This window comes from Vespa velutina, chromosome 16 (genome assembly GCF_912470025.1).
Source record: "Vespa velutina chromosome 16, iVesVel2.1, whole genome shotgun sequence".
In the NCBI taxonomy this organism is placed as follows: domain Eukaryota; kingdom Metazoa; phylum Arthropoda; class Insecta; order Hymenoptera; family Vespidae; genus Vespa; species Vespa velutina.
The window spans coordinates 4,228,091-4,251,817 of record NC_062203.1 but is presented as its reverse complement, the minus strand read 5'-3'; the positions used below and the strand labels follow the sequence as shown (position 1 = coordinate 4,251,817).

At 28.8% G+C, this 23,727-nt stretch overlaps 4 protein-coding genes across 8 annotated transcripts in view; 3 read left to right on the top strand and 1 right to left on the bottom strand.

Annotated features, from left to right (window-relative positions):
- The first annotated feature begins 334 nt into the window (after positions 1 to 334).
- On the top strand, positions 335 to 2,959 carry LOC124954710 (40S ribosomal protein S6-like). The gene is made up of 5 exons (XM_047508033.1): positions 335 to 460; positions 858 to 1,062; positions 1,148 to 1,293; positions 1,533 to 1,733; positions 1,826 to 2,959. Exons 1-5 carry the CDS (start codon positions 455 to 457, stop codon positions 2,024 to 2,026), a joined length of 759 nt encoding a protein of 252 aa, XP_047363989.1. The 5' UTR covers positions 335 to 454; the 3' UTR covers positions 2,027 to 2,959.
- LOC124954711 lies at positions 2,800 to 6,077 on the top strand. Of its 3 annotated transcripts, XM_047508035.1 has the most exons (4): positions 2,821 to 2,959; positions 3,476 to 3,652; positions 3,819 to 4,054; positions 4,559 to 6,077. In XM_047508035.1, exons 1-3 carry the CDS (start codon positions 2,911 to 2,913, stop codon positions 4,016 to 4,018), a joined length of 426 nt encoding a protein of 141 aa, XP_047363991.1. In that variant the 5' UTR covers positions 2,821 to 2,910; the 3' UTR covers positions 4,019 to 4,054; positions 4,559 to 6,077. The 3 variants fall into 3 exon arrangements, with proteins under 3 accessions (XP_047363992.1, XP_047363991.1, XP_047363990.1); XM_047508036.1 differs by lacking the exon at positions 4,559 to 6,077 and having other exon boundaries at positions 2,800 to 2,959; positions 3,437 to 3,652; positions 3,819 to 4,098; XM_047508034.1 differs by lacking the exon at positions 4,559 to 6,077 and having other exon boundaries at positions 3,819 to 4,098.
- On the top strand, positions 4,214 to 6,077 carry LOC124954712. The gene has a single exon (XM_047508037.1). It carries the CDS (start codon positions 4,216 to 4,218, stop codon positions 4,393 to 4,395), a length of 180 nt encoding a protein of 59 aa, XP_047363993.1. The 5' UTR covers positions 4,214 to 4,215; the 3' UTR covers positions 4,396 to 6,077.
- A 778-nt stretch (positions 6,078 to 6,855) lies between these two features.
- The window catches only part of LOC124954659, a 26,968-nt gene continuing 10,096 nt past the window's right edge, over positions 6,856 to 23,727 (bottom strand). For 2 of the 3 annotated variants that reach the window (XM_047507902.1, XM_047507900.1), the window contains exons 2-5: positions 14,042 to 14,181; positions 10,758 to 10,910; positions 10,173 to 10,349; positions 6,856 to 8,897 (exon numbers count right to left, since the gene is read on the bottom strand). In XM_047507902.1, coding sequence (XP_047363858.1) covers positions 8,863 to 8,897; positions 10,173 to 10,349; positions 10,758 to 10,910; positions 14,042 to 14,180 — 504 coding nt within the window. In that variant the 5' untranslated portion in view covers position 14,181 and the 3' untranslated portion in view covers positions 6,856 to 8,862. The remainder of the gene's footprint in view (positions 8,898 to 10,172; positions 10,350 to 10,757; positions 10,911 to 14,041; positions 14,182 to 23,727) is intronic. The other variant, XM_047507903.1, reaches the window with a different exon arrangement.

The following is a 23,727-nucleotide window of genomic DNA, read 5'->3' as shown; positions in this document are numbered from 1 at the left end:
AGAAAAAAAGGTGATATTCTTGAAGAATTATCACTTAATAATACTAAATAATTAAACATTTACTATACAATAAATACAATAAATACAATAAATACGATGATAAATTGCAATGGGTATAAAAATGATACTAATATATTATTTTTATGTATACTTAATATATTATTATTAATAATTTATAAATGTATATAAAATTTTTTTTTCTTTTTTTTTTTTTTTTTTTTTTTTTAATAAAAAAAATTTGTTAAGTAAAATTAAATTTATATTAAATATATCTCCATTATTATAGGTATGTGATAGTTCAACAACGTCGCTAGAGAGCGTGGCAGTCACGCCACACGGAAGCTCTTAAGCCAATCAGAAAGCAGTGTTGCAATAATCTGAAAGGTATCCGATACATTTCTAGTTAATGGTCTTTCTCGTTCACGGTTCTTAGTGGTATTTAGATTTTATCACAATGAAGGTACGAATCCAATAATATTTTCGAGATCCATCTTCCCTTAAACAATTTGATTACTTTTAAAGATATTGTAAAGGCTCGCGTATATTTCTTTCACATTAGTAATTTTAACAAAGTGTGTTTTCATATTTGATACAGGTTATTCAAATCTTCGGCGTCATATGTTGCAGCCGCTATTCTTGATTGTTTAATAGTGTTAAAAGTACACGATTATATATTTCTATGTCTCATATAATGATATATTATTCGTTTAAAATAATGAATTTTCGATGTAATTGTTTTTCTGATTAAAATTATTACCGAATTGACGCACTGAGAATGAGATTTAACCTTTACGTTCATAATAAAATTTTAATTGAATTTTCCTTGAAGTTAATCATTAGTGATTGTTCTTTTACAGTTGAACGTATCATTCCCGGCCACAGGATGCCAAAAATTATTCGAGATTTCGGACGAGCACAAGCTCCGAATGTTTTACGAAAAACGAATGGGAGCAGAGGTGGAAGCCGATTCTCTTGGCGATGAATGGAAGGGATATGTAGTACGTATTGCTGGTGGTAATGACAAACAAGGCTTCCCTATGAAACAGGGTATTTTAACTAATGGCAAGTATCTTTTAAAATTTCATTTAATATTCTATATATAACTTTCTTTGTTACAAGGATAAGGTTATAACAATGCTTTTAATAGGTCGTGTACGGTTATTACTATCAAAGGGACATTCTTGCTACAGACCCAGACGCGATGGAGAGAGGAAACGTAAATCTGTACGTGGTTGCATCGTCGATGCGAATTTGTCGGTACTTGCCTTAGTAATTGTGAAGAAAGGAGAGCAGGTAAGATAAACATGAAAATGCTATATGTATCCATGTTGTGTAAGGGTGTACACAAGAATGATAAATAATCTTGAAGTACTATCGTAGGCATGGTAGATCAATTATCGTTTTAATTTGGGAAACAGTTTCATTACTTTGACTCTTTCTCAGTGTACTAACGAGACAATTAAAAATTCATATAAATTATTTCTATTATTAGGTATGTTATTATTATTCCATTAATATTTATTTTTATTTAGGAAATTCCTGGACTTACCGATACCCAAGTTCCGCGTCGTTTAGGACCAAAGAGAGCTAGCAAAATCCGTAAGCTTTTTAATCTTACAAAGGAAGATGACGTACGTCAATTCGTTGTTAAAAGACCTGTTCAGAAAGAAGGCAAGAAAGAACGACTAAAGGCGCCTAAAATACAGCGTCTAATTACTCCATTGACTTTACAGGTATAATAAAAAAGAAAAAATATCTATTGATATGTATTGAAATTATTGAGTCATTTAAATTATACTAATTTATTTTATTTATATTTTTACAGAGAAGAAGACATAGGCGTGCATTGAAAAAGAGGCGTTGCTTGGCACGTAAGGAGCAAGCTGCTGATTATGCTAAGTTGTTAGCTCAAAGACAAAAGGAGGCAAAGAATAGACGCAAAGAAGAAATTAAACGAAGACGTAGTGCTTCTATGCGTGATTCCAAATCATCGAGTCAATCTGCGCCAATAGCAACGCAAAAATAAAATAAAATTTCAAATCCATTGTAAGGAGTATCTATAAGGTATTAAAGATAAGATATAATCTGTCTATATAATAAGATAGAATTAAGTTAATAACTTTAAATTCTAATATATATTATAATTTGAATTTGAATTTGAATTTATGTATCTAGGTGTAAATACACGGTATATATAAATTATATATACGTAAATCTTATAAATTTCATATTCTGAACCTTGTTGAATATTTACACAGATTTAAATAAAAGTTTATAGATAAGCGGAACAATAAGCTTAAACAGAAGGTCTAAAAGAAGAAAGGTCTAAAAAAATTATAACCAACTTATAAATTAATTTTAAAAATACATTGAAATATGCAGCCATTCGGCCGATTAAATACTTGCGAGATTTACAGTTAGATTTCAATATATCGTGAGATTTTTGTTTGTGAATAAATTATTTTCGAAAAAAAGCTTTTTGAAAAATTCGAAAAAAATATGTCCTAGATTCGTCTTTAAAATTGTTTATCAGAAGTACTGAATAACCTTTAATTAAAAATAGAGAAGTTTTACTCGATGTAATTGTATGTGTACATATCGATATTCGAGTCGATATATACAACGATGTTTTCGATATTTTCAATCTCGTTTCTCATTGGTTGAGCCTCTTATGACGTAATCGTTGTACGTAGAAATCCAACGAAATGTTTCCATTCTACTCAACCCTTCTTATTTATCATGCCCCGCCCAATACAACTTGATGTAATACACGTTTCGATGTAACTAAACACATTCCAACATGGTTCGGTATGTAACAGCGTTTTATGTGTCGTGTGTTCTTTATTAATTGTTGTAAGTGTCCTTATATTTACGGAATCAAAATAAATTGATATTATTTATCAAGAATACATGTATGTATTTGCGAATTTAAAAGGAGAAGACACGAAAAGGATCCATGGTATGTAAAATCGTTATCGATGGATTCATAGCATATAATTTATTGTTGTTTGCATTACTCATATTTTCAATTTTTAGTTTCGTTCTTTTATAGAAAACAAACGTAAAAGTTAAATTAATAAATAATTATTAATATTAATTTATTTTAATTATGTTATATATATATATAATATTTGAGTTGATTTTTGATATTAAGAGAATTAGTACACGTTGAACGCCACGCCTTAGAACGCTTCGTTTACGTATAACTTTGTCTTTATTGAGTCTCAAACATTAAAATATTTTAACCGTTAGGTTATGATAACGCGATTAAGTTTTAAATAAAATGTATGTTATTTTATTAAAGATTATAAATTTTTTAATACGTTTTTTTTTTTTTTTTTTTTTTTTTTTAAATATCTACATATGCATATTTGTTTAAGGTTTAACCACATAAATTTATGTACTCAAGAAGTTTCCCTTTTTATTTCTTTTTCAGAAATAACTAGGTCTTAAATTTATAAAATGTCCATTCTAGACGAACGTGAAGAATACCTGAAGAATCCATATTTTGTAAAGCACGAATACGGAGATTTCACACCTTTTTATATTACTATCACAATTTGTTCTGTAATAGGTGGATTTATATTTCTTTTGAATATTGTATTCTGCTGGTGTTCCCGTCACAGAGCTTATTGGCAAGATCGTCATACTGGTAAATCTAAAATTTATTGAATAATATTCTCTTGTTTCTTTATATGATTATTATTATTATTATTATCTTTAGGTTATGTTTTATATTTATTCGTTGTTTATATGTGGTCTCATCATATAGGTATATTCGATTATAGATATAATTAATCTGAGTTTATTTTTGTTAGGAAATCGATACATTCAATCTTTGTGGACTGTATTGCCACATAAAACTCCACCTCTGGATTTAACCGAATTAGAATCCATTCACACTACACAACCGATAGTTAAGTCTGAAGTAATAGAATATCACGATACTGAATCTCAAGGAAAAGGTTCTAATTCGCAGGAATACTTGGAAATGCATAAACGTGAAAGTGAAATATAATTTCACTTTAATTTTAATGTTTTATGATTGAGAAACGTATGTACAAAAATCAGAGAAATATTACAAAGATTTAGTATTAACATAGAACCACATTTTGTGTTTCTTATTTGTACAAAGTAGAAAATAATATTGAAAGAAAAATTGATAGATTTAAAAAACAAAGTTTTAATCGAGAAGTCGCTTAAAGTTATTGCACAATGAGTTTACACGTGTTTTGGCCAGCCAGTGCCTGTTTAACACTTTTTGTAGTTGGCGTTATAATGATATTACTCAAATATGGACCACGTATTTGTAAAGTACGTCATGAATCTCTTCCTTCTGATCAAGAATGGGAAGGAAAAACCTACTCGCGTAAACTTTCTGTTTCTATAGCATAACAAAGAAACATTTTAAAATACTTTCTAGAAATATATAGGAAAGATATATAATTTACTGCTTTTACAAAATTCTCTTAGAGAAATAATTGCACAATTATGGATATTGTTATTAGCAAACATAGTTCAAAGATCTCTCAATATTATGAATGTTATTTTCTTATAGGTTGTGAGAGATATACGTTCTATTACATACTTTAACTCCGTCCATTTCTATACTAAAGAGAATCTTACATACATATATATATATATACTACATTTTTGTTAATTTTATATGACAAACAATTTTCTCTTTTTGAAAGATTTTTTTTTATATTGATATACAAGTATATGTATTTTATTTGAACTTAAAAAATATTAATTAAGGATGTTTGGAGTTAAACCAAAAGGCTTCACATCTTTAATAGTATAAAAAAAATTCATGCAAAAGAAATGATTTTAAAGAAATCTCTAATAATAGTCAAAGCAAAGATAGTATTTAAATCCGTCCATGATTTTATATTAATAAATATGATGTACTTTGCATGACCTATTATATTTAGGATATAATATATAAAAATATTTTGTATTTTTTATATAGCCAATTTTTTCATTACGAATAAAATGCTTTTGTTTGCATAAACATTCCTTAAACATAATTTTTTATTCATAGGAATAAGATTATAATTATAATATTAAAATAATATTATAAAGAAATGAAATATATAAGCACATACGATATTATATTTAGATTTTATATATAATATTTAATTTTTATTGACAACATTGGATTTTTGTTACATGTGTAATGGTTACATGATTTTATTTAATAAGTAGATACATTATACAATTTTTTTTTTCTTTTTTTATTATGTAATGTCAATTCATAAATAAATCCAGTGATGAATCAAATAAACTACAAGATTTACTCTAGTCAAGAAGTTAGAAAGAAATAATATTTCTTAAAAAATCATAAAACAGAAATTAAATCTTAACTTTTTGAACTAACTATTCGGTTCAATCGATTGAATAAAATTTGATTGTGTTCATGGCAGTGGCTAAATGCTTACTGCATAATGCAAAAAAAAAAATAATAATGATGATGATAATTTATTTATAATAACGAGCTTAAACTATTATAACAGAGTATCAATGAAACTTGACGGTAATCGAGCATGATATCGATAATAATGTACTTGAAAATTTTTGTCGATTATAATGTTATAGATTTGCAAAGCGAACAATAATAATAATAGTAATAATAATAATATTAATAATAATAATAATAATAATAATAATAATAATAATAATAATAATAATAATTACAAATCGAATTTCTTATTCTCATGTAAGGAGAGAGAGAGAGACATTAAAAGTCTAAATTCTGTTTACTATCATCGAAGGATTTGAAAAAATTAATTTTTCTAATTATTTAACGTATATTTTCTATTAATGCTATATTACAATGCGGTTTAAAACACAAAGAACTCTCATTTTTATTTTTTGTTCTTTTCTTTTTCTTTTTTTTGTTTCTTAAGTTCCATACACAGAGAAGTCAAGCATGATATTTTTAGTTTAATACTTAATAGACACGCTTAATGATAATAATAACTATATATAATAATAATGAGCCCATAGAGAACGTATAATGTGTATAATGCTATCTTAAATTCTACTATTTTAATAAATTTTATTTTTAATCATCACGATGATATGGCGTATATATATATATATATGCATATATATATATACGTTATCTACACGATAAACTATGATTTTTGATCATGCCTGTGTACACTCGATATATATTTATTTCGTAATCGAGGCACGAAAAATGTTACCAAAAAGGCGTACTCGACTTTTGTATATTTATTTATTTATTTTATTAATTACTTATTTTTACTCTTATTATATTATTTTTTTTTTTGTTTTCGTTTTTAAAACTTTTATTTTTATTCCTTTTTTTTTCTTTTTTCTTCTTTTTTCTTTTTTTTTTTTTTTTTTTTTTTTTTTTTTTTTATTATTATTATTATTGTAGTTGTAATTGTTGTAGTTGTAATTGTTCTCGTAACCGACGAACTTTTGTATACACATTTAGACTTAAAAACAACATATATCGATCTCGTCGAGCTTGGAAAAAAACATTTTGATTTTCTATAGTTTCGGAAAAGATGTTTTATAATTCTTAGACGCCATTCTTGACTCCAAAAGGTAAACATTACCATGGCCGAGAGATAGTATCGAGAATTATAAAACTTTTCGAGACAATGTAATATGTTCATTTGATTTTTATGCTCATCGGCTTTTCTTTATTTATTTATTTATTTATTTATTTTATTTTATTTTATTTTATTTTATTTTATTTTATTTTATTTTATTTTATTTATTTTTAAAATTTATTTGATTAATTTATTTTTGTATCCTTAGCGAGTTCCATTCAGAGAGAGAGATATACGGGATATAATTATTTTTTTTCGTGTTTTCTTTTTTTTTTTTTTTGGTTTTCTATTTTATTATTTTTTATTTTATTTATTTTTTTTCCAACGACTGTGAAACTTTATAGAAGAGACACTTGTGTTTGCGTGCTTGGGTGCGTGCGTGTGTGCGTGTCAGCGCGCGTGTATTTATGTGTGTGTGTGTGTTCGAAAAATAGTGAGAGATATTAAGAATACATATCGCGGACAATGTAATCGTTATTACGAAGATCGTGCATATTATTATATAAAATATACACAATCACTTTTTTAAACATCGACACACCGTACAGCTATTTGGTAAAGTCGGAAAATATTTTCAACATGGCATTTTCTTCCTTTCTTTCTTTTTTTTTTCTTCCTATTTTTATCTTTTTCTTTGTTTTCTTTTTTTTTTTTTTTTTTTTTTTTTTTTAATTTTTAATTTTCAAACCGATTTTAAGTACCCCGTTAAATTAAAGTTAAAGAAATAGAAGAAAAAAAAACGAAATATAGATCAGTAAAAAAAATTAATATCGTGCTTAGAATCGTGCTCAATATGATTGTAAATTATCGAATGGGATTATTTATATTTTGTATTACTTTTCTTTTTTTTTTTTTTTTTTTTTTTTTTTTTTTATATAATTTTACCTTTTTTTTTTTTCTTTCTGCTTGACTCAGAGAAAAGATGTGTCATGATTAACGTCATAAAAATGTTAATATATATATATGTACAGGATGGACCAAAAGTCCTAAGGCGTGTCCAAAAGTTCTAAAGTGGTTATTAAAAATCAATTGGATTCCTTTACGAGACCTTTTAGGCTTCTAATTAGGCTTCTAGTTTTATAAGCTGAGCTTGTAGTTTCACAATCTTAAAAAAAAAAAAAAAAAAAAAAAAAAAAAAAAAAATAAAAAAATAAAAAAGAAAAAGAAGTTAGCCTATATATAAGAAATCTCGAAAAAGAGAGTAATTGATTTTTAAGATTACCTACGAACTTTTGGCACACTTAGAGATTTTCAGTATTTCAGTCCATCTGTATGTGTGCGTATATATATATATATATATATATATATATATATATATATATATATATATATCTCCGAATAATTCGAAAGATTAAAAACTCGAATAGTCAAGTAGATTTTAAGATTTTATTGAGGGATACTTAACGGTGGTACCTCTATCTCTCTATCTCTTTCTCTTATCAAATAACGTTCTTGAGAAATTCCCTCTTAAGAAAAAATAAAATTAATAATTAATTAATATATATATATATTATATAATATATGTATTATATTATATAATTATTTGTTGAAAAAAATTGAAGAAGTTTTAAGAAAAAAGGAAAAAAAAAAATATATATATATATAAAATGTATCTCGCGGAGTAAGAAGATTTGGCCACGAAAATGGAAGAGTTGATCATAATTGTATGTATAGAGAAGCAGTAGTATCCTATACGATCGACACGATTAGTATAAGATAATAATAATAATTCTCTTTAATGTGATATCGTGAGTTTATTTTTTGATTTTATATTTTGTTTTGATTTCTTTGTTTGTTCTTTTTTTTTCGCTTCTTACGTACGCGTTTAGGGTATCAGGTGCGTTTATCTTTTTTTTTTTTTTTAATGTCGATCATTAGATTTGTTTATTAGATAATCGGGAAGATTCATTTCTATGTTGTTTTGTTTGATTTTCTTTTCTTTTTTTTTTTGCTTACGCAAAAAAATTGTACGCGTACACAGAAACGTTTATTCATTCATTTATTTATTTATTTATTTATTTATTTATTTATTTATTTATTTATTATTATTATTATTATTTCAACCGATCGACGACAATGTCTCGATCGTAGTAAGTATACTCGCGATTTATTAATAACGACAATTCGTTAATAAAACATATTTATATATATACGTCGAAGAGGAAACATAAGAATGCATTTTTTTTTTTGTTTTCGTTGCCCGTCGTCGGATTTTTACTGATCGCCATGTGTTTTACAAAGGGACACGGTACGTTTGAACGAGAAAATTATCTTACTGCTTGCCCGACTTCTTGTTCGATCGTTCGCCTGTAAAAAGATTAGAAAATATTAAATCTATAATATAATAATATAATGATCTATAATAGACATATACATATAGATCTCTAATGATCACATAATGATATGAGATATATAAGATGAGTCAATGGTTCCTAAGTGATATTAAAAGTCAATTATTGTTTTTCAAGACATTTTTTAGACAAGTTATCCTATGCAGTTTTACTAAATTTAAAAGAAACTTTTTTACTAAATTAAAAAGTAATCTAAAAAGTCTCGAAAAAGAATAATCAATTTTTCAAATCACTTAGAAATTTTTGGCCAATCTAATATTATATATCACTTTATATTAAATATATATATATATATATATATATATATATATATATATATATATATATTAATAAATTTGTAGAGTTGAAAAGACATTTGATTGGACACATACGTGATAATAGTAATCATTGAAATTCCGATTGATAATAAAAGTTTGAATATATATGTATATTTAATTTCTTTTTAACTAAGAAGGAGAAAGAGAGACAGAGAGATTATGCTTAAGAGAAGAGCATTTTTGCGCATCACGTTTGCCATTCGTTTTGTCCATGACCCCGTAGAGACATTTCAAGAAGCTATCTTTAACTCTTTCAATGCCGCCATCGAGTACACTCGATGAAGAGAGGACAGAGGGAGAAGGGTCCCTTCTCGTTATCGATGTGGGTGTTGCTATCCTCCACTTCTTCATTGAGTCGAACGAACGCCGAATATTTATGTTATTTGTCCTGATAAAATCTCTCTTTTTTTTTCCTTTCTCTCTTTCTCTCTCTTTCTCTGCTTTTTCTTTCCTTTTCCCTTTATTCTAGGTATACGAAAATGTTACTCAATTTATTTATTTATATTTATGAAAGATATGCAAAAAGTAGAGCGTTTAATAATTTATTTATTTATTTTTTTCTTTTTCTTTCGTGTCTCTCCATTTTGCATGCACATATGCACAAACATACACAAATCTATTACTATTTAATTTGTTTATTATTATAAGAGAGAGAGAGAGAGAGAGAGAGAGAGAGAGAGAGAGAGAGAGAGAGACACGAAACTTTTTTTGAGTAATATCATTATTAATATATACCTATTAATTATTTTTTTTTCGATTCTCTTTCATTTTGGTGTATACACAAAAATGTTATTTAATTTATTCATTTGTATTTATATTTAGAAAAAGTTTTTTCTCTCTCTTTATTTATTTATTTATTTATTTATTTATTTTTTTTTTCTTTTTGTAATTAGAAAACATAAATACATATATACCTCCTTTGGTAGATTTCTTGGTATTGGTCTCCGGTTTGCACCTCTTCGTAATCAAACGCGTCTTCTCGCAAGTGGGATCACTGTTCGCCTTCAAATTATCCACTCTCGTCGATAGTTGATTCACGCATCCGCTCCATGTGCCCTTTTCGTACCGACACGCTGCTCTCCCCGCCACGCATATAATCATAGGACCATAAACTCTGTTATCGTTATTCTTTAGGAGAGATTATTAACGAGGGATTACCATTAACATATATCGATTTTCGAAAAAAAAAAAAAAATAAGAAAAAACAAAAATCATACAACTTTCGTATCGTTGATCAATATATATATATATATCAAATAAGTCAATGTATATATATGTCAATGTATGTGTGTGTATATATATTATAAAGTTTCAAAAGCTCTAGCGTTAACAATCTGAAAAGAAAATTAGCTTAAAAAGTTAGAACGAAGAGTGTAATTAATTTAAGAAAGAAAAAAAAATTTTTGGAACTTTTAATTCAACCCCATATATATATATATATATACACAAACACACATAGATATAGATACATATGTATAATAGAGATTATGCGCTTTTACCTTTCTTGCATTTCTTCTGAATAGTCTTAGTCTGTTCGCAAGATTTGTCTCCCTTTTTAAGACTAAGAGTTCGGGAACGAGTGTTGGTTTTTGAATCGCACTCCGACCATTGACCCTTGACGTATCTGCACGAAGCGGCGCTGCTGCCGGATGCTGCATCAGAGATGCAAAACGTCAATAGAGATAATTGGAGAGCGCGGCCGGATCAAGTGGATAGAGAAACTTGGAAGAGCGTAATATATATGTAACAACGACGATAGCGTCGTCGTCGTCGTCGTCGTCGTCGTCGTCGCCGTCGTCGTCGCCGTCGTCGTTGTCGTCGTCGTCGTCGACGTCGGTGGCGACGGCGTCGTTGACGATGGCGGCGGCCTTAATTGCGAACGAACGTGCCTTCATCGTTCTCGTGCGTTACCGATAATTGCACTCTCACACCGTTGCACGTTCGAACCATAAACGGAAACTGTCGCGACGTTATTACGATGGTAATTGAAATTCGTTGTAAATTAACCGTCCATTTTCGATCGCATCGATACTAAACATGACTTTCTAATCGTATTAGAAATATCCCTTTCTTATAAAATATTTTCTTTGATATCTTGTATTTAGAAATTTTATCATATGCAAATTTTGTTTGAATATTAGATATCAAAAAAAAAAGAAAGAAAAAAGAATGACTCAGATAACATTCATTTTATACGAATGTTAATTGAAATTAGTTGTAAATTGACCATCCATTTTGGTGGTCACCTCTCCATTACGTCGATACGAAATTTAACTTTTTAATCATGTTTGAAACTTTACTTTCTTCTTAATTAGACACAACCCTTGAAAGTCTCCTATCATGGAAGACATGAAACTTGACTTTCTCTGATCGAATTAGAATTTTCCTAATTGAAACTAATTTCTGGGATGGTTTTATTCATATTATATTATTAATAGAAGAGCAACATATTTTTTTTCTTTCTACTTTTTTTTTTTTTTTTTTTTTTTTTTATATATATATATATAAACAGCAAACAAAATTATGATTTGGTTTATCAGTAATGACAATTTTATTATAAAACAAATCTCGCGTATTTTTAATTATAATCCAGTAAGAAAAAAATTTTGTCATAGTCAATTAATTTTCTCATATTTATAAACGATTGTTTTAATAAAATCTATCTTTCGCTTGGTATTAATCAGACCATCGGCATCAACACGAACATAAACCTTCTCTTTTCCGTTATCTCGAAAGACACTTCGATTTCCGATGGATCGAGCTTTCTGGCGTAAAAAAACATGAGAGAGAAAGAGAGAGAAAAAGAGAGAGAGAGAGTGAGAGAGAGAGAAGGGAGCCATTGATATGTTTATATACCCGAAGGCTCGATGCGGCACAACACGGTGTACCTCGATCGATTAAGCACAGAGAGCTTTTGCGGTCATGGAAAAAGCTCTTGTAGTAAGAAAGAAATGAGATAGAAACGAGAGAGAGAGAGAGAGAGAGAGAGAGAGAGAGAGAGAGAGAGAGGAAGAAGAGGAAGAATATTTTAGATATCACGATTTCTTTCTTCTTTTTCTCAGTTGAATGATATTCCAACAACTATATTTTCCTTTCTCGTTCCTTGAGAAAAAAGAAGACGGGTAGGAAGATGATGGAGAAAAGTGAAAAAAAAAGAAAGAGAGAGAGAGAGAGAGAGAGAGAGAGAGAGAGAGAGAGAGAAAGGGGGTTAGGAGAAAGAACGATGATGTACAAAGAGAGCTTTCAAGCAAAGTCTCTTTCTCGAGAGTCTAACGTAGTATATATGTATACGTAGGTATAGGTAGTATAAAGAGAGCGTACGCTTAAGAGCTTACATTTATTCTCTACGTCGGTTTCTTCTCTTTCTCTCTCTCTCTCTCTCTCTCTCTCTCTCTCTCTCTCTCTCTCTCTTTCTCTGTATCTCTTCCTTTCTTTCTCTTTTTCTATTTTTTTCTTTCTCTTTCGTTTGATACCTACGTACATAATACTGATTTCTTCGTATATATCTGTGTGCGTTTGAAGCGTAAACGATCTTTCCTTTCGTACTCGGATTATTTGGAAATGAAAAAACATGTCTGTGATAAATTGTCATAGAGATTGAATTATAATGTTATCGTGACTACGAATTTGTTATATACATATACATATATATATATATATATTTTATATATTATATGTGTTATATGGGCTAAGTGATTAATACAGACGTTATGAATAACGACAAACAAAATCGGACAGTATCATAAATTTCAATATTTCGATTGCATCTTTTTAAATAGTTTTCTATAATCCATTTTTTCATAGTATTTGATTTTATTTGTTATTATTCATAATGTCTGTATTAATCATCTCTTTCCATTATATATATATATATATATATTTATTTATTTATTTATGATAACCTTTTATAAGCTCTTAAGTGTAAGTTCTCTTTATATATTAAGGTATACTTAAATATTTAATTCTTATCAATCCAAGGATATTATTAATTAGAAAAAAAATTTTGAAAAAATTTTAATACGCGTAGATCATCTTTATAATACAATTAGTTATTATAATAATGTAAAAATTTCTTATAAAAAGCTAGACATATAAGGAATAAAAGAAAAATGTAATTGGTAAATAAGGGTTTAATTATCATCTCGTGACTAATGAATAGTATTATTAATACAATTACGAATTTATCAACACGCAATGACGACACATATAGTAGGTATACTTACGAATATTTAATTCTTATTAACTTCAAGAATATTATAATTAAAAAGGAAATGTTGTTAATTAAGTATTAAAATTTTTAATGCTTCAAAGAACATTTTGATATATGTATTATAAGATTTATTAATAAAACATATTTATACGTATTATCTAAAATACAAAATATAAAAAAATAAAGAAAAAAATAATTGCAATTTCAGCGTTCTTAAAAATGAGTTTGATAAGGATTATATTATTATCTAATGACCGACGATTATACACGAAAAGATTAAATAGAAATCGTTAATTGGCTGACGATTATTGTAATCTGGTCTCGTTGAGGGATCAAGACAATTCTATAGATTAATATTAATTCAAAAGGATCTATGTATCTTTTTCGAGAGAATACACTTGTCGAGATATTGTAGGGAAAATGAAAAGACTGGATTGAATATTTCAAGGAAAATCTCAAGGGAGCAACATCTCTCTTTCTCTTTCTTTCTCTCTCTCTCTCTCTCTCTCTCTCTCTCTCTCTCTTTTCCTTTTTCTCTTTTCGAAATGATTAATTAAGGTTAATGCTTCATACCTCGTTCCTTGGTGCCACGTACAGTTCGTACAAGGATCTCCTTGTCGTTTTCCTCCCAAAACACAGATTCTGGTCTGACGGTACTGACGACCATCGACGTGACGATGAAGACCGACGCTAAACTCCAACACAACTTCATTCTGTCGACCGATTCGTTCGTTCATGAAACAAAAGAGAAAAAGTGTAACTAAATGTATAGAAAAGTGGAAGAGCCTCGTTAAATCTTGCCATTAATTAATACGGACTTTAATTATTACGTACGCTCGAGACAACCTCACAACCTCTCTCTTCCTTTTTCTTTTTCCCTATGTCGACAAAATTCGACCATAAATTCTTTTTATTTTTCACTCTTTTCTCTTTTTTAAACAAGTAAAACCATATTATAATTACGTGAATTTTTGTGTTTTGAAATTGATGAGAATGAATGATTAAAGTTATCTATAGAACTACGTATGTAGCAATCAAATTTCTAATGTTTCCTATGATATTAGAAGTTTTTCCTTGAAAAATACCGTATATCATTTACATTGAATTATCTTTCAATGTCTCATTAAATAGATTTATAGATATGAAACACGAGAATATTTGAAATGATTCTCGGAAAAGAAATTTCACGGAAAATAAGATAGCTTACTTTTTATTAGAGAAAAAGAGAGAGAGAAAAAAATAATATTTCGCATTGAAGTAAAAAAAAAAAAAACAAAAAAAAAAGAAAGAAAGAAAGAAAGAAAAAAAGTTAAAGAAAGTATCTTAAAAATCTAAAAAAAATCTTTCTAATGTATTTCTCAATCAATTATCATTCCTTTAAATTTATATTAGTACTAAATCTAAATTATAACCATTTCAAATCATTTCAAAGACCTTGAATGCATTAACAAAATAAATGTTGGTTTATATATATATATATATATATATATATATATATATAATATATATATATACATTCGTCCGACATATGTATATATATATATACGTCGGACGAATGTAGATAATGTATGTACTAATTAATAGGGAAGTGCGAGGGCGAGAAAATGATGCCGAAAGTGGTGTGTCGTTTTACTACAAGAGGAAACGTTCGTCTGCCTCTTAAACTTATTTAGTTACGCCGTGCCGCGTCATCGAGAAGATTTTTATTCGAGAAGATTGCAACCGATTGCGAGAATCGTACTAATACGAGTCTCGACGACGACGACGTGTCTCTACGAGTGTTCTTTATTCGTACAGGATGGGCCAAAAGTTCCTACCTAATTTTTAAAATCACCCAACTACTCTTTTTCAGGACTTTTCCTTAAGTTTAGCCTCCTTTTTTCTTCCCCTTTTAAATTGTAAGATTACAAGCTCATTTTATTACTGATCTGAATAAAAAATATCAGCTCAAAGTTATCAACGAAAAAAAAGGCATAATTGATTTTTATAAATCATTTAAGGAATTTTTGGGTCAACCTGTATTTTAATTTTATGTAAAAAAAAAAAAAAAAAAAAAAAAAAAAAAGCATAGGAGACGAAATCCATTCTTTTTTTTTCTCGATGATCATTTCGATAAATTAAAATATTTTGTTTTGTTTATTTATTTATTTATTTATTTTTTGTTCTTGTTTTTTGTTTAGAGTACATACATTATATACGCTAGACGAACTATGCCATAGGTCGATGTTCGTGTATTTGGCTAACAGGGCTAACAGATCAGGCTAACAATAGTGATTCCGTACTACTTTACACATAGAATAGTTGTAATAAAAGGATCTTATTTTTTCAGCCTAATCGAATAGAAGATTTATCCTGGCAAAATTATCAATTGGAATTTCATTTTAATTTAATTTAATCATTTCTTTCTGACCATTCTAATTGATAACACAATATCGTAAATAATTTATTAATTATAATTTCATTATTTATTCGATTCATTATTTCATAATTAATCCGATCGTTTTATTTTTTTTTAATTGATCTAATCGATAAAAATGTCCACGATAAAATATAGTCATTAGCTGTTTAAATAATTGTTACCATTCATTCGTAGTGTTCATTGGTAAAGATGTCCAATCAAACGTTCAGTAACATCGATACTACTCGTAGTATCTTTGCACTTTTGTATCTCTTCCACCCTCTATTCTTTGTATGTTCATTCGAAAAAAGAAAAAAAAAAACGGTGTATCGATAACTTTGACCTGATTTTTCTGCGAAATCGCTCTCGTTTGCCCCGATAAACTAAAACTGCCATCGATTAATTCGTCATTTCGTTTTATTCATACACACATACACACACATACACACGTACATATTGCTAATACCTAATACTCTCTATCTATACATATGCGAAAAGCTCTGTTAAAAAGAAACTGACGTACGAGAGATAAACGGGTTTAAAGTTATGGATTCCACGGTGGAATTTTATTATCAATACACTATTTTAACAGTGAATCTTGAAGTGAATTATTATTCTAGAAGATTGGCGTTGGTCCCATTGATAAGAGCATATTCTTTTCTATAAAAAGAAAAAAAAAAGATAGAGAGAGAGAGAGAGAGAGAAAGAGAGAGAAAATATGAAAAAGACAAAATCGATATTTTTCACAGCTTAACTCTTTTTTACCAAAACACGTCACGGCTATAAATATATATATATATCTTCAATGGTTCTTTATATATTACTAATATCTCTCTCTCTATATATATATATATATACACACACACACACATATATATATAGGTAAACCAATAGACGTGGACATAAAAAAAAAAGGGTACTATCACGTTCTCCGGTAACGTTTCACAAGAATAAATTAGTCCCCAGCCTTTTGCACTTTAACCCACATTTTTAGCCAACCGGACTTGCTAGAAAATGAGAACGCTACGTGCTGTGCTCTGCTCGTGCAACAAACGACGAAAGAAAAAAAAAAGCCCCTGGTTTTTTCATTTGTTTTTATTACGGTAACCCCATTCATTTTAGTTACTGATAAGAACTTCGAAATTGGGGTCCAGTAACGAGTCACGAAAGAGGGGAAGGTTAAAAAAAACATCGTATAAAAATTACTTTGTAAATTCGAAGTTTCTGACCCCGTTTCTTTCTTCCTTTTTTGTTTCATTTAATTTTTCTTTTGTCTCTTTCTCTCTCTCTTTCTCTTATTCTCTTTGTTTTTCTTTATTCATTCATTCTTTATCTTTTATCTACATTCACGAAAATACCAGGAACAAAAGCACGTTGAGATCTAATATCGCGAGAGGTTCGCGTATTTTATTCGAAAATATAAAAAAAAAAAAAAAAAAAAAAAGACAGAAAAAAGAAAAGGAAAAGAATAAGAAAGGCACAAAATAGAGAGAAAAAGGACTCGACCATTTTCAAGGCAGTACCTTTTCCATACTTTAAAAGTCTTCAAAGTACTTTACTCTCGCTACTTTCGTCTCGTTATCATCGTTTGTTTCGAGTTAATATTCGTGGCCCATTCTTATTTCTCTTTCTCTCTCTCTCTCTCTCTCTCTCTCTCTCTTTCTCTCTCTTCATTCCATTCGTTGTTTCTTTCTTCTTCCTTCTCATTTAACAACCTTCCACACCCTTCTCATTCTTCTTCTTCTCTTCTTCTTCTTCTTCTTCTTCACAACGTTCGCATTCTTCAACCATCTCCCTTTCTCTCTTTTGCATTCTCTTACTCTTCTTAAGAATGCAATCACTGCAAAACTCCTTCGCTATGGCTCGTAAAGGATTCGTAGAAGTGCAGCTGGCGTTCGTTAACGCGCCAACGGTTATTAAAATTTTCATCGTTACTTTTTGGCAAACGATTCGCGTCTCGTTAAGATTCATTTCGTTCATTGGGAAGAGAAAAAGAAAAAAGATAGAAGATGAGAGAGATAGAGAGAGAGAGAGAGAGAAAGAGAACGTGAGAGAGCGTGAAATGAAACAATTAAAACCAACAATTAGTTTCTTCTTTCAATAGAAAGAAAGAGAGAGAGAGAGAGAGAGAGAGAGAGAGAGAGAGAGAGAGAGATCAAGATAACTCAGTACAATGAATGAAACAATTATACGTTTCTATGTTGGGAGTCTGACGTATGTACTCTATGTACTGTATGTATATATGTATGACAGTGAGAAAGAGAGAGTATGTTCGTTCGACCTCGTTGTTCTCGATTCGTAGCAGAGCTCGTCGTAATCGTTCTCGCATTTCCGTTACAGTTGGAGCGATTAACTCAGACCGATTAGCGAGCTTTTTCTCTTTTATCAGCAGAGAAAGAGAGAGAGAGAGAGAGAGAGCGAGAGAGAGAGTGCAAGAAAGATAAGAGGACGTGGTATATCACCGAGGTTCCATTACATTGTAACTTTTGATAATAGTTTCAAAATTTCTTTTAAAACGAGAGAGAAAGAAAGTGATGGCGATAGTAGTAGTAGTCGTAGTAGTAGTATTTTAGTAGTATTTTTTTGTTTACAGGGTAATAAAAATCCAACAATATTTGATTTGAAAAAACAAATTAACGAGTTAAAGGTACATAGGTGAAGAAGGAACAGGGATTTAGTTAGCCAAAAGTTCCTAACTGATTTTAAAAATTAATTAAAAATACTCTCTTTTTCGAGAATGTTTGTAAGCTTTCAGTTGAGCTTGCGCTTGTAATTTTACAATCTGAAAAGAAAACAAAAATAAATTGGCCTAAAATGTCTGGAAAAAGAATGTAATTGATTTTTAAGGATCATCTAGGAAGTTTTATTTCATCATATATTTACGAGGATATTTATGAGCTATACTTTTTTATGCTTCGTAATTTTTCTTTTTCTTTTTCTTTTTTTTTTTTTTTTATTTTAAAAAGATCTCTTTATGTATAAAGATAAAAGAGAGAGAGAGAGAGAGAGAGAGAGAGAGAGAGAGAGAGAGAGAGAGAGAAAGAGAATATGATAATTTAAAATACGATAATGATAAAACCAAATTAACATTTATTAGAAAAATAAGATGATAAGTTTTACAAATTATGTTTCAAGGTTCAAGAATTCTTTTCTTTTCTTTTTTTTTTTTGGAGAGAGAAAAAGAGAAAAAATAGGAAGAGATTATAATGTGGCTGAAATACATGCTATCTTCTGAAATAATAATCTTTTCGAAGGATCATAAAGATTTAGGATAACGTTGATCTTTTCATGTGAAGGAACACCAACCAAGAAGTTTAGTCTCACGTGTTGGCATGATCGTTTGTCTGCCATGCACGTGTTTCGATCTTTTCTACGTCTTGTTTTTTTTCCTTCTCTCTCTTTTTCTTTTCCTTTTCTTTTTTTTTTTCTTCTTTTTTTTTTCTCTGTAATTCAACCTCGTCCTTAACAGACTTTTGTTTATCTAGGAGAGTTTCAAAGAAAAAACCTTTGAAGAAGATTTTTCTTTGAAGAAAAATATATATTTTTTTTTGGTATGTATATGTACGTCATCTTTTATTTATTTATTTATTCGATAAAGATCAAATTTTTGTGACTTCAAAAAAGAAAAAAAAAATGAGATCTTTTCTTTCACATAGATATACGTCATCTTTATTTATTTATGCATTCATTTATTTATTTCTTCGATAAAGATCGAATCTTTTTTCTGTTTGTTTTTTCTATTCCTTTCTATTCCTTTATCAAAACAAAATGATATTCGATATATATATATATATATATATATATATATATATATATATATATATATCTATTTTATATCTTTGTCTTTCTTCTCTTTGTATTACAAATGAAGTATAACCGGCTGAGACATCAGTAATTTTCATTCCTATGAAAATGTAACAGTCCCTTTTATTTTCGGGTCACATGAATATTGTATTTTCGACTATGTAGAAACAAAGATTGTGTGTATGTGTGTGTGTATGTGTGTGTGTATGTGTGTGTGTATGTGTGTGTAGAAACAAGTATTAGAAAATTTCCAAAACGAGATAATCTTTTTTCCTTTTAAATTCCAGTTTTAGATCGTTAGATCGATGATAGTAGGAATCTTTTTAAAAAAATCCATATGTATAATTTTATTAGGTTTCGTGTTTGAGTTTGGAATGTTTCTTATTCGAAAAGAAAGACATTATAAAATTCTAAGATTCACCTTTCACATTTTATTCTCGAAGAGAAACAAAAATTTGTTAGAAATTCTTAGAAACTTTTTTTTCTTTTCTTTCCTTTTCTTTTCTTTCTTTTTTTTCGTTTTCTTTTTTCTTTTCTTTTTCTTATCTAAAATCTTATCGAAAGAAATGTCGAAAGATCGTAGGCTCACGTGCGCGTAAAAATATTCTACAGAAAGATGTTTATTGTCAAATATGTTATGGGAAGGAATAAAAATCTATTCATATGTATAAGTCAACTGATATCGTGTTGTCGAGAATATTTTTATTCGAATAGAAGGACATTAGAAATTCTAAGGGAAAAAAAGAAAATGTTCATTCGGTTCGAGATTTTTATCAAAAGAAAGATAGAACGATCGTAGTAGACTCACGTACATAGATAAATATTTAACAGGGAACATGGGATTCATAGACGGACGTGCTACGAAGGAAAATTCTGTTTAATTAGAGAAGCTCTCTAGTGACTACAGTCGGAAGTCTATTTTTAAAAGATTCTCTCCTGGACCGCAACGATATTGTGTGCATATATGTGTGTGTGCTCGTCCCCCGCGCGCGCGCGTGTATGTGTGTGTGTGTATGTGTGTTACGGGATTAGTTTACAAAGGTTCGAAGAATAATAAAACGAAAAGATAATGTTTATACCTGCGAAAATTCGATTTGCGTAAACGAAGTATCATTTTTAGACGGAGAAAAAAATATAGGAAAAAAAAAAATTCACTAAAATTTTTACGGTTTCAATGGAAATAGTAAAAAGTTAATTTTAATGCGGTATATATATATATATATATATATATATATATATATATATATTATGAACCTTTTCCTTTTTTTTATATAATCTTGATACAAATTACTGTAATTATAATTATTATCAAGTTATAATTTATTTTAATTATTAATATAACTTGAGTTGATGCATTTTAAATTAAAATTATATTTGATATTAATGTTAATACACAAATGAACATTCGGAAGCGAATTACTCGCAAGAATTCTATTTATTTATTTTTTTATTTACTTATTCATTCAAAACGTATACTCGACAGGAAACATATGTATTTCATAGAATTCTAAGTAAGCAAAAAATAGCATACTATTGACGATCGAGTAGTATTCGTCGATTCGTTAGAATTGACTCTTCGAATTCGATATTCGATTTATCGAGAATTGACACGCAACATCCTAGCCAATGAAGAACGACGTTTCAGCCTATATTCGATTCCGTTTCGAAGTTGACCGAATTGATTTGTTTGCTCGCGCAAATGTTATCGCTCTCTTGTCGATATATATATATATATATATATATATATATATATATATATATATATATATATAAAGAGAGTAAATAAATATGCTTGTGCACTACGCGGGTTCGACGAAATAGGACGATGCAAAATCGCCGAATAAATTCTCGAATCTACAAATTTCTTTCAACTATAATATATCTTTTTTATTTCTTTTTTCTTTTTTTTTTTTGTTTGATCAAAATCACCGAAGAGAGCAATAATAAAAATATATATGTATAAATAAAATAAATATTACTATATAATACTCCTGCTACATATTTATTTTTTAGGAGAAAAATATATATAAATATATATAACTATATAATATTAGTATTATTATTATTATTATTATTATTATAACAGTGAATAAAAACAAAATGTCATCTTGCTAATACCACTAGTATATTCTAACCAATAATAAGAAATAATATTATTAGTACTATTTCTCTATCTTTTTTCTCTTTTTTTTTTCAATGTTACTTAGAATTAAATACTTTGATTAAAAGTAAATAAAAACAACCAATAGTCTATGAAATATGTAAATACGATTACGCTATATCACGAGATAAAAAAATATTTTACGTAAGCTTCGTGATATCACTCGAAAGTTTTCATTTTCATTTTTATGTTAACTTAAAATCAAGAGTAAGAGAGGGTAAGAGAGAGAGAGAGAGAGAGAGAGAGAGAGAGAAAGAGAGAGAGAGAGAGAGAGATCGAAACTTTCAAACTTGAGAGAATAATAGTCGGAGACGCCTTTCATGTCAGAGAAGAGAAATGACATGATCGACGGAAAGGACATTTCACATGCATATATAGATAAATTATAGACAAACTCGTTGATCGAATTTGCAAAGTTGCTTTGGTCGTCTCTGTCAAATGTCATTATATTGGGTTGTCCGGAAAGTTCGTGCCGATTTGTGGTAAGTAACGTAATGACAAAATCGGTACGAACTTTTCGGACAATCTAATAATTTCTTTCTCTCTCTTTCTCTCTCTTTCTCTCTCTTTCTCTCTCTCTCTCTCTTTCTGTTTCTTTTCTCTTTTTCTCTCTTTATCTTTTTTCAATAGATTTGATTAAAATTATTAGGATATTATCGCAAGAATACAAACAAACGAACTTTAAACAACGAACAAACGCTTGCTTTTATATCAAATTTTGACTAAAAACGAATCAAAAATCATCTTTGACTTATGTATATAATCTAAACATCGTGAGCTTATCGATATGATCGTAGAAAGAAAGAAAAAAAAAAGAAAATAAAAAATAAATAAAAAGAAAGAGAAAACAGAATAAGAATGAATTCAAGCTTTTTTCTTTTCTCGTTTATTACAAAAAAATTTCTTAATATTAATGAAAATTGAAAAATTACATCGATCTATCGATCTGTTAACGAAATGAAAAATATCCGAGAGAAGAAGACATTTGTTGTACCATACCAATATAGGATAGGGGAAGAATGAGATACGAATGGATTTATGGATTGAAATATTAGTGAAAAAAAAAAAAAAAAAAAAGGAAAAAGAAAAAAACGAAAACTACATACGGATCGAATTTCTAGCTTATCGATGTGTTTTTTCCAAATCTCTTCGTTTTTCTCCTCTCTTCTCCCTCCTTCCCCCACCCCATCTCCCCATTTCTTTCCTTCTCTCTCTCTCTTTGCTACGATGAAATTTCAAATTACTCTGATTCTCTTTCTTCCGTTCGTTTATACGTACATATATGCATAAATAAGTATGTACATGCACTTATGTATATACATGCATATATATATATATATATATATATATATATATATATATCGGACGGATCTTCAATGCATCGAACAAACTAAATATATTACTCTCCCTTCTCCAATGCGGATAAACTTATCGGCGGACGTCGAAGTCTCCGCTTTGAGTATATTTACGAGAGAGAGAGAGAGAGAGAAAGAGAGAGAGAGGCGGACACAAAATGGTATATGTATATCTGAATATAGGAGCAACGTCCCCTACTTGGATATGACGACTGCCTCCGTTCTGCCTCCACCCCTTCTTCACCTCATCAACAAAGTCTCTCTGTCGAGTCTATGTACATATATCGGACGATGCATTATTTGCCTTGCCGTCATCGAGAGAGCACTTTTGTATTATACCCTTTATTCAACTATCTATCTATTCTTTTTTTCTTTCTGTCTTTTTCTCGTACACTATTGCATTACTCTCTTGCATTTCTTTATTTTTATTATGTTTCGTTTAAAATTTCTATTGCGTTATCCTTCATCCTTGTTTAATTCACGTCGACTGACGAAAGCAATTTTTTTTTTTCTTTTTTTTTTTTTTTTTTATATATATATA

Coding starts and splice junctions, on each gene's coding strand:
- LOC124954710 (XM_047508033.1), top strand. Junction 1,294..1,532: donor TTGTGAAGAAAGGAGAGCAG/GTAAGATAAACA, acceptor ATTTTTATTTAG/GAAATTCCTGGACTTACCGA. Junction 1,734..1,825: donor TTACTCCATTGACTTTACAG/GTATAATAAAAA, acceptor ATATTTTTACAG/AGAAGAAGACATAGGCGTGC.
- LOC124954711 (XM_047508035.1), top strand. CDS start 2,911: ATGTATGTATTTGCGAATTTAAAAGGAGAAGACACGAAAAGGATCCAT. Junction 2,960..3,475: donor AGACACGAAAAGGATCCATG/GTATGTAAAATC, acceptor TGTCCATTCTAG/ACGAACGTGAAGAATACCTG. Junction 3,653..3,818: donor TTGGCAAGATCGTCATACTG/GTAAATCTAAAA, acceptor TATTTTTGTTAG/GAAATCGATACATTCAATCT.
- LOC124954712 (XM_047508037.1), top strand. CDS start 4,216: ATGAGTTTACACGTGTTTTGGCCAGCCAGTGCCTGTTTAACACTTTTT.